Source organism: Spea bombifrons, chromosome 6, assembly GCF_027358695.1.
Source record: "Spea bombifrons isolate aSpeBom1 chromosome 6, aSpeBom1.2.pri, whole genome shotgun sequence".
Classification (NCBI taxonomy): Eukaryota; Metazoa; Chordata; class Amphibia; order Anura; family Pelobatidae; genus Spea; species Spea bombifrons.
This window is the reverse complement of record NC_071092.1, coordinates 11347919-11364225: the sequence shown is the minus strand read 5'-3', so window position 1 is coordinate 11364225 and position 16307 is coordinate 11347919. Positions and strand designations below refer to the sequence as shown.

The 16307-nt window shown below is 41.6% G+C and overlaps 1 protein-coding gene across 1 annotated transcript in view; it reads left to right on the top strand.

Moving 5' to 3' along the window:
* MST1R (macrophage stimulating 1 receptor) overlaps positions 1–16074 on the top strand; it is a 33980-nt gene extending 17906 nt beyond the window's left edge. The window contains exons 3-22 of the mRNA XM_053469024.1: positions 30–381; positions 1378–1566; positions 2293–2415; positions 2522–2692; positions 3780–3958; positions 4253–4391; positions 5007–5146; positions 5244–5414; positions 5973–6051; positions 9861–10088; positions 10274–10420; positions 10934–11093; positions 11293–11382; positions 11666–11866; positions 12394–12474; positions 12621–12802; positions 13143–13252; positions 13561–13726; positions 13926–14062; positions 15579–16074. Of these exons, the coding sequence (XP_053324999.1) occupies positions 30–381; positions 1378–1566; positions 2293–2415; positions 2522–2692; positions 3780–3958; positions 4253–4391; positions 5007–5146; positions 5244–5414; positions 5973–6051; positions 9861–10088; positions 10274–10420; positions 10934–11093; positions 11293–11382; positions 11666–11866; positions 12394–12474; positions 12621–12802; positions 13143–13252; positions 13561–13726; positions 13926–14062; positions 15579–15819 (3286 nt within the window). The 3' untranslated portion in view covers positions 15820–16074. The remainder of the gene's footprint in view (positions 1–29; positions 382–1377; positions 1567–2292; positions 2416–2521; positions 2693–3779; positions 3959–4252; positions 4392–5006; positions 5147–5243; positions 5415–5972; positions 6052–9860; positions 10089–10273; positions 10421–10933; positions 11094–11292; positions 11383–11665; positions 11867–12393; positions 12475–12620; positions 12803–13142; positions 13253–13560; positions 13727–13925; positions 14063–15578) is intronic.
* Positions 16075–16307: the final 233 nt, after the last annotated feature.

The following is a 16307-nucleotide window of genomic DNA, read 5'->3' as shown; positions in this document are numbered from 1 at the left end:
ATTTTTTTTTATTCTTCCTCCCCCAACAGTTATCGGGAACTGGTCCTAGATTGTCGCCATGAGCTGAAGCGCAGACGAAAACGTGCGGAACCTGATATCTTCAATATAGTACAAGCAGCTCATGTGGTCCGTGTCGGGGATATTTTAGCTGAAGAACTGAGTGTAAAGATTGATGAACCTGTTTTGTTTGCTGCCTTTGCGCAGAGTGAGCCTCAAAGCAGAAAACCACTCAGAAAGTCTGGACTGTGCGCCTTTCCTATCCAGTTAATTGACACTTCTATTGAGGAAGGAATGAAAAAATGTTGCCATCTGAAGAAGGACCCTGAAGGCCTTCGGAGAGATCTTCACTTTTACCAGTCTGATATGTATTGCCCACAAGATGTAAGGAATACGATATGTATGTGCATGGGAATGGATATGTTATGTGACAAACCCTGTAGCACGAGGGCCATAAACGTCACAGTTAGGGGTCTTAAGCACAGTCCTATAGGGCAATCAGAGTCAGGAACAACAGTTTGTAGCAAAACAGTGCTTTATTTTTAATCGCTGAAACCCCAAAACCAAATCATAAAAAGAAAACCTAGCTCCCAACTGGAGCCCTCTCTAACTGAACTATGCTGGTGCAGACTGACCAGCCTAATCACTCACTACCTCAACCTCCCAGCCAGACCCAGCTACACCAGGCTCTGGAAAACCTCCCCCAGACAGCACACAAAATGTCCAGGCAGGTATTGCCTCACTTGGCTCAGGGATTTTCCTCTTCAGGGTCTCTCCTTGCCCTGGGAGCGCAGGGAACTTCCTCTTCCCCCAACAGTCTCTCTGAGTATCAGGCTCCAGAGGGTTTTAATGCCCAGCACCTGTGTCTGATGCCGGCCCCATAGGAATCCCGGATCCTGCAGACTTCTAGCCTCCTGGAAAAGCTGGCTTGTTTTTTCCACAGAATGGGGGAATGGAGCATTAGCCCACCCTGCTCTCCAATTGCTCCACCTTCTGGATAGCACCTGTACCCAAATGCCAAAATAAGCATCTCCCTGGGGTTTACATTATCACAGTATGTATAGGACCATAAGGGAGACTAGCCACCAAGAGTACATTAAAACATTAACCTGTTATGAGTTATCAAATAAAGAAGTCACATAACGTGGCTGAAGTATTAAACAAAATTGATGGGATCGGGCAGAAATAATGTGTGCTAGAACAGAGAGCCCAGATCTGACTTCATGCAGGACTGTCCGCATTGGTTCTACAACTGTCTACTACTAAGTCTGGGATTGTTTTAGTTAACATACAGACATACGTGAGACAGATTAGGCGGCACAATTGTACGATTGTTGTTTTTGTTGTGGCCGTGAAATAATGACCTGACTCTTCACCTAGGTGGACATGTCAGCTCCTGTTCCAGACCTAAGTTGTTGGAATGTCCCCACATTAGTGATACCGCCCTTGGTCCGTTTAGATTTGTTTCATGGGCGACTGGATGGGACCCTTCTGACATCGGTGTATGTGACCACTCAGCAAGATCTTACCATTGGGCACCTTGGCACATCTGATGGCAGAGTGATGCAGGTGAGGGGTACAACCGTCAGCATCAGCATCATTGTACGTTCAAGACATAATCACTTAGAAATATTTGTAGAGTTTGTTTGTTGAAACTGTTACAAGTTTCTTATTTATTCATTTGTAAACTGTGTGATTATCAATACAAGCAGCAACCAAAAAGTTAGTGGGGGGGAGGCTGTCATGCATCATCAAAAAATGTCAACAGTAATCCTATGTGAAATGACTTTTATGATTGGTAAATGCAGTGATCGTCAATGTAAACAGAGAAATATAGATACATATTTGCAACTCACCTGGACTGGCCATACCTTTACATACTTCATTTATCATTATTTTATTTTCCTTAAAATCAGTTTGTGAGACTTTTATGTGGATGATCATGTATTGAGCAGCACAGGCTGCCGGGCCAGTTATTATTTATGGGATTGTTATACAAAGTGGGCTCAGTAAGTGGAGGTATGGGTGAGGGTATGTAAGGGTGTGGAGAGATGCTATGTAGGAGAAAAAATAAAGACTACGTATGTATATACACCCTCACAAATAAGCTAAAATGTTTTTTTCTAACATTTAATTTCAATTATCGGCCCATAGGCTAGTCAGAAAGGATTCCAGGCTTACAGCCAGAGGCTGTGGTCAGAATGCCAAGATTTTATTCTTTTTGTCAAGCAGATAAAATCCATGAACATACCTTTGTTAAATAATTACTTTATACTGGCATGTTTTTTCTTGTAGGTAATCCTACTGCGTAGCAATAATCCTATCACCCTATCAAATTTTTCTCTGAGTGACAGTTACCCGGTTTCACAAGAGGTCGCTCGCATTGGGGACAACTTGCTTTTTGTCACTGGAAATGAGGTAAAGTTGGGACTGGGACAGAGAAAAACCCAGCAAGAGACACAATGCGGGGTGAAAAAAGGATGGAACGGTCTTAAAAACGCTTTTATTTGTCCATCTCCTGTAGGTGACACAGGTTAAAGTCACAGGTCCTGGCTGCCGTCATCTTCTGAGCTGCAGTAGATGTCTGCGTGCTTCGCATTACATGGGCTGCGGCTGGTGTCGAAACGGCTGCTCTCAGCGGTCTGAATGTCAGGGGGAGTGGAACCAACAGACCTGCACCCCCTCCATCACAGAGGTAACTATATTTTTGTGTTCCTATGTTTCTTCTTCTATTAATAGTTGGCAATCTTCAATAATTCCTAACAATGAACTTCAAGATGTGAATGTCAAACTTTATATTATGAGGATATGATGTTATTCACCACCGTTTTCATACACTGCTTTAATGAAATGCAACTTTAGAGATATTCTCAAGTAAAACCTTTTTTATTTTTTTTTATTTTTACAACTGGAAAGACTTGTTATGTAACACAAATGGAGCCATTGATACATTGTTACCATAGCAACTGAAAGAGCTTCTCGGATTCTGTGCCTAATGTTTCATGTAATTAATCCTTCAGACGAACGAATGAAAAATACAGATCTGCTAAGGTTTATTTAATGTTTAGTCTAGGTGGAACAGCACCTTTAAAATATGGCTTTCCTTCCAGAATCCTAAATACATTATTAAACAATAAATCAGACCTCAGGTAGGCAGAACAGTAATTATACAGACACTAACTCTTTGGAATTATCATTGGTTAGGACAGGAGTTGATGCCAGGTTTAATCTAATTATAATAAACAACATCTGCTTAACTAACACAACAAGTTTAAAGGGATATTTAAACCTTGTAAAATAGGAGCTATATCAAAGAAGTGCTGGTCAGTATATGCGGTCTGAGAACTTTTATAAACTGAAGTACTGAGCCATCGATAATATTTTTAGACAACATAATCCTTGCTATGGATTTTCAGGTTGCCCAAGAGGGAGCAACTTAATGCTGCTTTTAGTGTACGTTGATTTAATTTGTTGAGCTGGGTGCGGTTAACGTGAACCACGCATACATTAAACATCATTTAAGAGCGATGGACCTTCCCTGATATAAGATTTATTGGCAGGATTTTGTTTCTTTCTTCCTTTTCCTCCTTTGCGTTGGGTTATGTCCGGTCACAGAGTGTGAGGTAAAATATGCACACTCAGCACGCATCAGGCAACTTGCTGTAAGATTTTTCCTGTCCGGGTCTGGCCTCTCTGGGTGTGTTGTGTCGCATTGTCTTGACACCTCCACTGTTGGTTAACAGTTCTATATCTTTATATTTTTAATTTGCTTCTTTGTCTAGTTTTTCCCTAAAACCGCACCATTAAGAGGCAAAACCAGTATCACCCTATGCGGAAGAGATTTCCAATCCCACAGTGTGTACAATGGCCCAGCCAACAGCAAAATTACCAAAGAGACACACAGTGTGACTGTTGGAGCTCGAAGATGTGTTGTGGATCCTGGAATGAGCAGTAGCAAAAGGTAAAAATGGGTATATAGTATTGGCACAAGAATCGTGCCACTGCCAGAGCTTTTCATGTTGGTACAGTGTGGGCATAGTCTAGCAGAGTACTAGAGAATGGCTTTTGCATAGTTATACCAAAGGGAGGTGTATTTTGCAGACAGATCTTGAATAATTGGTGCAGAAACGGTGTGTGTTAGAATGGGAATAGCAGAAATCCTTGCTGAGGAGATGGAGGAGCAATAGAAGCCAGCGGTGCACAGAATGATGATGTATAGTTGATAAGTAAAACTTGTGCTCTTCTCTTCCCACAGTTTGATTTGTACATTACAGATCGAGGGGCCTCCGGATACTGCGTCTTCTGCAAACATCACGATAGCGATTAATGAACGCTTATCTGGAAAGTCTTACTACATCTTGGGTAGTGCATCGGCAAGCGGCTTTACCTTTGTGGTAAGGAGTCACAAAGCAAACGCAAGGAATTGTGGGTCAGAATGCAAAAAGTTATGGAGCGAGTAGAATGAGTATAGTCACATACAAATTGAAAAAGGGGTCATATAAGGATAAGCATATGCATAACCCACACAATGAAAAGTAAGAATGTCAGAGTGTCACAAACCAGTATTTGGTGTAAAACAAAACAAAAAAACAAAGGCAAGATATGGTCACAGAGACTGGTGTGGCCCAGAGAGTAGGCTGACAAAACAATATAAGAATATTTTTTGGCAAAGTTGGGTCAGAGTGGAAGGAACATACAGATGCTGGGGCCCTGTGGACCGGTGTTAGCCAGAAATACACAAAGCAATGACCAGAGAAAACATTAAAACAAAAGTATAAATTACATTGGGCTGAGACAGCGGGCTAGTGATTTCACATATGTTTAATGCCTCTCGTGTGGCAGACCCTATGCTTTAGCATGCACCGCCTTCTACATACATGCAGTGGCAGAATGTAGCGTGAGGCCACGTTTATTCATCAGGCGGCTGCATTTACAGGTCTCAGCAGGAAATGAATGTACAAATGAATGCATCCACACATATCTATTATTACATATATGTTTCTCCTCAGGATCCAGTGGTAACATCTGTGTCTCCATCCTTTGGGCCTCTGGCTGGTGGTTCCAGAGTAACACTGAAGGGACAGAACTTGACGGCTGGGGGGACCCAGAGAGTGTTAATCAGCGAGTCGGAGTGCTCCTTATATAGCGAGTGAGAAGGCTTATTGATACAAAGATTATTAATCTAGTATATGTCTGAGCAAGCATAGACAAATGGATTATAAACCTGCCAATCTGTCTTCTTGCAGACCCTCATGCCCATCAGATGCTCTGTGCTGTGTGTCTCCTGAAGCCAGTACTCTTGGACCTGCGGATATCACTCTGTGGATGGACGGTGATATGGTTTCATTCTCTAAACCATTCCTTTACAAACCCAACCCATCTGTGGAACGCATTACCCCCAACTGCAGCTTGGCTCGGTAAACCAACATTTTATAGACCTAATTGCGAACGTTAGGTGATATCGGTGAACACAGCCTCTGTATTATATGAAATGTGAATTGACTGGATTGGGGGGTCCCATTTTAGTCATTCTGTGATTATTTTTTTTTCATAAAAAGGTATTATATAAACAGAGAGATTATCAATGAGCCTGTCTAACCCAAACTTTAAAAACTGAGGAGTAAAGAGATTTAACTCTGGCTTATGAAAGGCTTAGTCAAGTGTTTTAACGTTGATTTAACATGCTAGTCTAAAATGTACCAGTGAATGACACTTTACACCTTCTCCAGGTAAAATAAAACCTGAAAAAGAACTGTGAAAACATGTGTCAGTGCCTTTATTAGTACAGAGTACCTCCATAGAGTTATGTTATATACTACTTGTTATGTCCTGTCTACCCAATGTACAGCACTACGGAATATGATGGTGCTATATAAAACACTAACAACTTGGTTTATTGATCCACAAGGTTCCATAACCCAAACAAGTCTGTATTTAAGCAAGTGTATGTTGACACTACACCTTCTCCATTGCAGTGGTAGCTCCCTCACTATCCAAGGAAATAACCTGGACTCTGTCTCCACCATTACGATTTGGTTCCAAGATGTCAAACAGGTCAGTGCCGAGTCCCTTGTCTTCCTAAAATAACTCTTCTGGGCTCCTTGGATTTGTTCCATTACACGTTAAGCTGTGATTGAGTGAGAGAGTGGTCTGTATGGTCTTTTTAGTTCTGGGAGAGCGCATAATGAAGTCACACTTTACATATCTCACAGCCTGAACTGAAATCTTCTGCTTGTTCCACTTGTTATTAGAACCAAATAAGCAGATGCAGTCATATGGAATTCAAGGGTGTTTCCTTATTCATCATGATAGTTCAACTGATGGGTGTGTAGAAGGTGCAACCTGAATGTCAGGTTCAGATTTTTCTTATTTATGGAGGATACTTTCCCTTTCCAGCAATTACCATAATCAGAAATATGAGGTTTTACACAGTGCTGGAGGGAATCTAGGGAAGGCCAACAATTTGTGTCTCATTGCAAGGGCGATGTAGAAAAATACAGATCAAAACAAGACATAGACATGACATTGACTGTCAATTGTGCAGTAAAGTGAACCTTTTTTGAAAGAACAACAGAAAGCTTTAGCATTATATATTAACCCCTTAAGGACCGGGCTCATTTTTCGTTTTCTACCCTGTGGGACCGAGGCTGTTTTGACACTTTTGTGGTGCTTGTGTTCAGGTGTAATTTTCTCCTCACCCATTTAGTGTACCCACATAAGTTATATATTGTTTTTTTCAGGACAAGATGGGCTTTCTTCAGATACCATTATTTTGATCGTATCATCTTATTTACTATAAAAAAAATAAAAAAAACATGGTGAAAAATTGAAAAAAAAGACATTTTATGACTTTTATTTGAAAAATCTTTTACTCTCCTAAAAAAGCAAGTAAAAAAACTAGCTAAATAGATTCTACTACTTGTCCTGAGTTTAGAGATACCCAATGTTTTTATGTTTTTTTGCTGTTTTTTGTACGTTATAGGGCAATAAGTACAAGCAGCGTTTTATGATTTCCAAATCTTTTTTAACAAATCTGGTCATTCTGCCTCCATCTCCTCTTTGGAACATCTTTGAAGCCGGTTAACTCAATTTAACCCATTCAAACCATATATTTTGGAAAACTAGACACCCCAGGGTATTCCGAATGGTGTTATTTTAACCCTTTCCATGCACCAATTATAGAACTACACTTTGTCAAACTTTGTAATAGTAATTTTTTTCACACAAATTGTACTTTAGTTATAGATATACAGGTTCTGGTATATGTCACTGTCAAACAACCCCCCAATATGTGTTCAGGAACATCTCCTGAGTGCAGTGATACCCGACATGCATGGGTTTGTCGGGTTGTTTCAGATTTAAAATGCCACATTTGGGAAGTGCGCTTTTTTTCTCCATTTTGGTCAGTCTGTACCAATGCCCTATCTGTGAGCTAGGCCACTCCAATTTACCCCATCAGCCATTTTTTTTATATATTCGACACCCCTTGGGTATTTGAAGTGCTTTTATTTTAACTCTTTGAGATTTTTGAGAAATTTTAGCACTTGCTCAAAATAATAAACTTTATTTTTTTATTTTTTTTTTTACACATTTTGCTGGTACTGGATGGTTCATCTAGTGGCATCACTGCATAATTATTTTTAAATGTTAGCACATTTTTTTTTTTTTTTCCATTTTTTTATTTTTATTTTTTTTTGAATATTTTACTAATCACATAGTGATTAGAAAGCTGGGCTCCATTGACTTGCATGGTTGAATGCAGTACCTGTATTCAACCAGCAAGTGGAGCCAGTTCTCTAGAGGGTCTGGAGACCCTCTAGCGAACTTTTTCGTCTCTATTGTTTTATTTCCCGGGCCGCCGCCATCTTACTTGATGGCGAAGATCACCGGCAGCTGCGGCTGTGACCGCTCTCCGGAGCGGTCACAGCCCACCTAAAGGTAAGTGTTTGGTGTCGCTGGATGCCTCCTGATCGCCTCCTAAACGCTTTTAAAACGGGCGTCCGCCGCCATACAATGTATGGCGGCTGTTGACGCCCCGGGGAGGGGCCAGACATGGCCCCCGATGCCGATCTCGGCCTTGCTGAATGCCTCGACATCGAGGCATTGCAGCAAGGCCGTTTAAGCGAAGAAAGTGATCATTGATCACTTTCTAAGCTTATTTAACTTTTTGACGGTTCAGGACCGTCAAAGGTCATTTAGTGACCTTCTTGTCATGACGGTCCTGAACCGGCAAAGGTCGCGAAGGGGTTAAGGAATACAGGTTTTCAGGAGTCTCTTTGGACCTCCATTGCTTGGGCACCAAAAGCTAACAGCATGGAAGGTCTGCAGCTAAGGCTTTCCTATATAGAAAGAAGCCTAAAATGGATAGCTGGTGCTGTTACAGCACAGACTTCCATCACAGCTCTCATGTGGCCCCCTAACCCTCCTACCTTCAGCCTCTTCACACCTACAGCCACAAATAAAGGTGAAATGTTGGGGGGTAAGTGATCACTGTTAACTCCGAAACACCTCTCTCCATAAACATGAAAAGCAAAACAGAAATGAATATAAATGCATTTTTTACATGAACTAGAAAGGCAAAAAAGATTCTGTGGATTAATGCACCAATGACCTTCAGCCAGGATGATGAGGGTCATGGGATGTGGCCCTCAAAAGATGGTGCACTGCATATGCAAAATGAATAGGAATAATGGCAGCCAATCGCACTGGTTCAAACGATGATCAGCTTGCGTACATTTTCAGCAGTTATTCCCGTTAGATTTCATGGATACTCGGCTCCCATTGATCACAATGAGAGTGCTGCTGAGCTGTGGAGGAAGAGTCTGGTTTCAGTAGAAACAGCCTAAGGAGACATTAAATTATTAACCCTGGCAAAGAATGCCTGCATCCATGTGCATTCCGTAAAAGGTTCATGCAAAATGCACTCCAGTATGCATTTAACGTGAAAACAGGGCTTAGGTGGTCTATCAGTATTAAGCATTTGTAACGTGAAGAGACATTTGGGACAAATCTGTCTCAGATGGTATTTACGCTTTGCAATCCTTGTGAAACCTGTGGAGCAAAGAACAGGAACATTCCGCTGGTTTCCGTGGCGATTACTCTTCACGTAACAGTTTCTCCCAGTATTGTTTGGAAATGTGTGAGACGTTGAGTGTAATCTGTGCCTATATGTTCTATATAATACATATTATATATATCCTTGCTGAGGAACACAAAAATAAAAGCAATATATTTTCCATTATGGGCCAACTACAATAGGTGTTATTTTCTTTATATTTCCCGCAGGATCTTTGGTGTTCTGATTTCCCATAATCTGCAAGACTCATTTAAAATTGTTTCTACATTTTGTTATTGTTTTTTTTCCCCCCTTCCTTGGCACCGCAGACTATATCCAGTCATCGATTATCCTATTGATCTAACACAAACACCTAAAATTGCTAGTGTGTAGTCTGCAAGCAGACCCTTTATATATCCCGAAAAACATATGATGTGTAAACTCATAATGATATCCCCTGAAGTGGTTAGGAAATGAATGAAACCTTTGGGGAATTTGGAAACCTAATATTATTGTATTTGTTCCCCTCCTCCCAAAGCACATTATCACATCGCTACCTATTTCTATATTGGGATGATTATGGGCTTTTGGGGGATTAACATGAAATCCTCTTTTACATTGTCCCCAAAACAACCAAAATAAAGTACAACAAAAGGCTCCATTTTCTCTTGGGATAATATGTTTATATTGATTTTGCTGCTGGTTTTAAAATCCACTCCTAACCCATCACAGGAGTTTATGTTCCCATGGTTGCACTTGGATTATTTTACCTATACATGTGTGCCATTAATACTTCTTTCTCCCACAGGACTGTGAGGGGATCTTCACTTCGGGGATTGCGGTTTGTCGAGCCCCTGCTTTCAAGCTTTCAGGGAGTGTGCCAGTAATCCGTGGGAACCTGAGTCTGGCCCTGGACGGCATTACATACACATCCCCTCACCTTTTCAGATACCTGCGGGACTACACAGTTTACGCATTTGAGCAGGAAGGTGTAACCTACAGGCTGAAGAAAGGGGAAGATGAAATAGAGGCACATGTAAGATTGCATGTTGACTCGTGGAGGGTGCTTATCACTAGTGGCAATGGCAGGTCATAGAGTAATAAAGACATTACACAAGAAACCAAGACTTTATGGTTATGTTATTGGATGTGTGGTAAGACTCATGTCTGTTCTTTATGTTGCATATGACTGTTCTATTCACTCTGCTTTATTAATCTTAGCACCAATATCTTGATCTGCTTGGTGCCTGCCATGATGTTTCCATGACCATTGGGGGCAGAGAGTGTTATCCGAAAGTGCTGAAGAATGAAGTCACCTGTCGGATTCCCAAGGATATGGTTATCCCTTCTGAGGGTGCCATAGTGCAGGTATAGAGCATTTAATGTCTCTCCTGTGGTGGGTTTAGCGCGGGGCAAGTAGCTTGAGCTGGAAGTCTGTTGCAGGAGGAGGTGGTGGGGACATAGTGTTCTGATAGTATTGTAAGGTTGAAAGAGTATGTTAATGTTGGCAGTATATATATTGTCAACTGTAACGTTATTGTTACATTTCTCTCCCTATTGTAAAAGCACTATAAAATTCACTGGAGCTCTAGAAATGTAATGTAATACATTGTTTTCCGACTGTCTGAGCCCTGCATTCGCAATAGTAATTGCTTGTAGTTGTAAACACAATATAGGCCTTTTGTGAGTTACTTTTCCATTTTTTAGTTGGCAATGCTCAAAGCCCGGCATGCAGCACACTTGGTATAGTTTCTTCTTCCCACTCGGTTTCTTCTAGCATCAAAGCTTTAATGGCTTACTAATGAAATGATCTCATGTACTGATACAGCCTTGTGAAGCTACCATGCTAAGCCCTGTGGACTGCTCTGTGTTTTTCCCCAGGTCTGTGTAGATGGCGTTTGCTCAAACCTGGGCAACGTGATAATAGTCAGTTATCTGGATCCTGTGCTGGGCATTGTTCTGGGCAGTGCTGCTGCGATACTGATTGGGGCAGCTCTCGTGTTTCTTGTCTTGAAACAGCAGAAAAAGAAGAAAAAAACTGGTAAGGAGCTTGAAGTGTTGTCCAACTATAGAGGGCCGCACGTATTCGGAATCCTAGGTTAGCCAAACAATGTTAAGTTAACCGAGTAATGCAGAAAAATCCAACATTGTGTGTGGCCTCATTTAACCAGCATGGTGCCAGCTTCATTACAGTAAGCCTGAGCTTCAGGAGTTATTCTTTTTGGTTTGTTTTCTTTCAGCTGTTGAAAATTTGGAGTTGTTAGCCAACAATAACAGAATCACTATGATTTCACCTATCGGCAATACCCATGGAGATTATCGGCAGTCCTGTAAGATAATAGTTTATTTTTAAACACAAAATAAAACATAATAAAAAATGTGACCTTGTTTAACGTCTGATTAGTGTCTCTCATACTTTGTTTTCAATCCTACATGTATGTTTTTATACTTTATTTTACCAGTCATCCTCTACATTTGTTCACTTCAACACCTCTCCACATTCTCTTTTTACCCCCTTACTACTCCAGTTATTTCCATGCTTCAAATACAACCTTCAATTGTCTTCTTACTCCCTTAGCTGTTTTTTTTTGACATTATCTAATTTCTTCACAGATATTCCCAGCAGCAGCAGCTCTGGAGGTATGATGCACCACGGAGGGGGTTATTCCGGAGGAAGCCTTGGCGCCGGCTCCATGCCTCTTCTCCTTACCAACTTTTTTGACAGTTTAAGACCAGAGCTCCTGGATGAAGTGAAGGATGTCTTGATTCCAGAGGCCAATTTGACCACGCATCGTGATCGTATAATTGGAAAAGGTTATTAATAGACATAAATTAACAGCTTTAAGCTATACAGCACATGCTAAAAACGTATTTACTATTGTCATACGCAACAAAATACGGATCTACTCTGGACCACATAAATCATCATTGGGTACAGATGGGAAGTTGGGAACTATACTTTTTTATTCAGCAATGGTAAATTCCTTTGCACTAAATAGTGTAAAATAACAAGATTCTGCATGGCAATGACAGTCCAGTGCAATAAGAAGTCCACAAACATATCCAAATGGGACAAATGCTAAGCAAGATGTGGTAGCCAAGAGGGGTGACAGCTGGGGTATACATGGTACTTACACCATAACACCAGGTGTTATGTGATGTATAAAAATACCTTCCATGTAAAGGTGGGAAAATACAACAAGGGATTAAAAGCCGGTCAAAAAGCCACCAGTGGTAGATTAAAAAAAACCCACAGTCCTAGCTAAACGCGACCACTCAATGTGCAATGCTAATTTTTTGAACCATGAGGCGTTTCTGACTCATGTCCGCTTCCTTTGTAGGTCATTTTGGGAGCGTTTACCATGGAACCTACCGGGATGATGAACAACGAGAGGTTCACTGCGCTGTCAAATCTCTCAACAGTGAGCATTACTGGGACATATTCCGCTAGTGTGTTAGAGACATTTTTTAGTGCATCGTGGAAAGAATGACTATTGCCTTTAAGGTTGGTATGGCAGGATAGGTTACATTTGGATTTAGCTTACTATGCGCTCATTCCCTTTTTTAGGGATCACTGATGTAGAAGAGGTGGAGGAGTTCCTGCGGGAAGGAATTATCATGAAGAGCTTTCACCACCCATACGTACTATCCCTTATTGGAATCTTCCTGCCACGAGAGGGTCTTCCCTTGGTGGTCCTTCCATATATGACACACGGGGACCTGAGACACTTCATCCGTAGTGAAGAGAGGGTGAGTGTTAAAAAACTAGACATTTGAACCTAAAATAAAATATGGCCTTCAAGTAAAATGTCCCCTGAGAGCAGAAGTAACCCAACAAGCTACCTCAGGTGTTATTTTAATAGGTACATTATAGATCCTTTGCATCTCATCTAACCGTCTTAAGGACTGAGGCAGCTGACAGAAACATCATCTGTGATAACTGTAATATAAACGGTCAAAAGACATTTCAAATGCTCATTGTTTTAAGGCTTGGTCACCCAAAAATCAACATGTTTATAAAGTAGCAAGTGTTTTTTTTCACCCATCTATTGCTGCATCTAATCTAACTCCCTTATGCATGTTCCACCAGAATCCCACAGTGAAGGACCTCGTTGGGTTTGGGCTGCAGGTTTCCCGGGGCATGGAATACTTGGCAAATAAGAAATTTGTGCACAGAGATCTAGCAGCTCGTAACTGCATGTGAGTAGAACACCTGGGAACACAAATATTGAAATTCTGCTTGGCCAAGCGAAGCTACGGTGCATTGGCCAGAGGAGGGGAGAGGGAGAGGAGGGGAGAGGAGGGGAGAGGAGGGGAGAGGAGGGGAGAGGGAGAGGAGGGGAAAGTGAATGGCATAAGCATTTTGATACCGCGTGATTCACCAGAACACACAACTATTGATTGTCCTTAATGCTAATGGGGCTGTGGGCAAAGTTTTGCAGGCCTTCTCCTGGTGTTTCAGGTATCGCTGCTGTATGCACAACTACTTTTTATTTTGCTTCTTCCAGGCTCGACGAAACTTTTCATGTGAAGGTGGCAGATTTTGGCCTGGCACGGGATGTTTTTGATAAGGAGTATTACAGCGTCCGGCGTCACAGGAACGCCAGACTGCCTGTTAAATGGATGGCACTGGAGAGCCTTCAGACTCAGAAATTTACCACCAAGAGTGATGTGGTGAGGAACTAATGCTCCAACTAGCGCCTATAGGATTTACTATGTGATAAAATGTTATAAAACATCGCTTAGAGAAACTGAGAACTGCAGAATGGAGAGAGGGTCGTAATTGATCATGGGAAGAGACGGATATAAGTTTGAGGAGCGATTGGCTTATTAATGCACAATTTGGTAAACAAGGCATGTTTTCTCCCTATAGTGGTCATTTGGTGTACTACTCTGGGAACTGATGACCCGTGGAGCGCCACCCTATCCTGATGTGGATCCGTATGACATCACGCGGTACCTGTTCAGGGGAAGACGCCTTCCACAGCCTGAATATTGCCCCGATCCACTGTGAGTCCTTAGGCATTTACATAAATTACAAAATATTAAGTGTACTGCTGCACAGTATTGATCGTCTGTTTCCATGTTAATTTCCTATATAGCAGAATGTACCATATTTGCTCGATTACAAGACAAGGTTTTTTCCAGCATTTGCTCTGAAAACTACCCCTCGTCTTATAATCAGGGTCGTCTTATAATCAGACCTCAAATAGGTCTGACTATGAGACTAAGATCCAGATCCCCCGCAGTGATGCAGGGGACCTGGATCCTCCTGTGTTATGCCCCCCCAACTTACCGGTGCTTCTGAGTCCCCGGTGTGTGTAGAGCTTTATGCGATTCGCGTAGACAACTTCCGCTGCAGCCGGGAGGAGGTGCGGTTAGCAGTGGGGGTCTCAGAAGCTTCGGTAAGTTTGGAGGAGGGAGGGAGTGAGTGTTAAATGGGGGGCATAAGGCATTTCTGGAGGCAGAGTGCTCTATGAAATGGATTTTAAACCCCTTAATGCCACTCTGCCTCCAGAAATGCCTTTTAACCCTCTATATGCCACTCTGCCTCCAGAAATGCCTTTTAACCCTCTATACGCCACTCTGCCTCCAGAAATGCCTTATACCTCCCTATATGCCACTCTGCCCCATAATATGCCTTTTAACCCCCTAAATGCCAGAGTGGCATATATGGGTATAAGGCAATTCTGGAGGCAGAGTGGCACATAGGGGGTCAAAAGGCATATCATGGGGCACAGTGGCATATAGAGGCTTAAAAGGCATATCATGGGGCACAGTGGCATTTAGTGGGTTAAAAGGCATATCATGGGGCACAGTGGCATATAGAGGGTTAAAAGGCATATCATGGGGCACAGTGGCATTTAGTGGGTTAAAAGGCATATCATGGGGCACAGTGGCATATAGAGGGTTAAAAGGCATATCATGGGGCACAGTGGCATATAGGGGGTATAAGGCATTTCTGGGGCAGATGTGCATAACGGGGGGGGGGCAGGTTGGAAAAAAAGGAAATAAAACCAAAATATTTTTCTCAATCATAGCTTTTATTAAAAAAAATTGTTCACATAGTTTACATGAATTAACATTTACTGGTAAAACTTTTTTCCTATAGGGTCGTCTTATATTCAGGCTTTTTCTTTTTTTCATAAATTAATATTCAGATTTGGGGGGGGGTCGTCTTATAATCAGGGTCGTCTTATAATCGAGCAAATATGGTATGCACCATTACATGAACTAACATTGTCAGAATGGATAACTGTCACTTTTTGGCAACATAAAATAGGACGAGTAGAAAAAAGGCACCAATAGCTGTGATCTTAATCAAAATGATCAACTTTAGGGGTAACCAGGGACCTAACCTTAATACAGTAGAGGTAATTTGGTCTCTTGGTATTAGAATGGAAGAATTAAACCACAGACCGGGGCCATAATTCCCAATAAAGTAGCTCTACCATATGAGATATTAACTATATAAGTCAAGTTAACCAGGTTGGCACCAACTGACAATAATATTTATATTTTTTAGGTACACTCTCATGCTGCAGTGCTGGAGTCCGGAGCCTGGAGAGCGGCCATCCTTTACTCAACTGATCAGTGAAATTGAGGTGATCTCTAATTCACTGAGGGGGGATCATTACATTAATCTGAATGTAACATACATCAATCTGGATCGAGACCAGTTCTTTCCACCTATAGTGCCTTGCCCCGAGGAGGAATTAGAGGATGAGCTTACAGAAACTGATGAAGAGGACATGGAGATAAAGTGATGAACAATCCCTAGAATTACTAGATTAAACAGTGGCCTCAGATATTGGAAATCTTGCAACCAATTTGGACAAATCTGATTGATTAATTGGTTTGTTTATCCCCAAGATGTTGTCATTGATGCATTGGGTGCAGTTGCTCGAGCTGCGTGTCTTTTGAATGTTCCATATGAACCAGATATGGATAATGCAAGTGCCAACCCAACTGTGCTCTTAGTTGCTCAACATTCCCTGGCATATCTGTCTTGTGTACTGTCTTGTGTACTGTCTTGTGTACTGTCTTGTGTGTACACTGAAATGTGTAGGGCCATGATGTACCCTGACACCTTTCTCGTGAAGAACAAAATGATGGTACTAATGATGAAGAGAGCCCCGCTATTGTAAAGAAACAGTGTGGTTTCAGATAACACACTTATGTGTTGTCATCAGGTGACATGAAATCACAGTGACCAGCAGAACTGGCCTTTTAATGTTTTGTTTTGTTTTTTTTT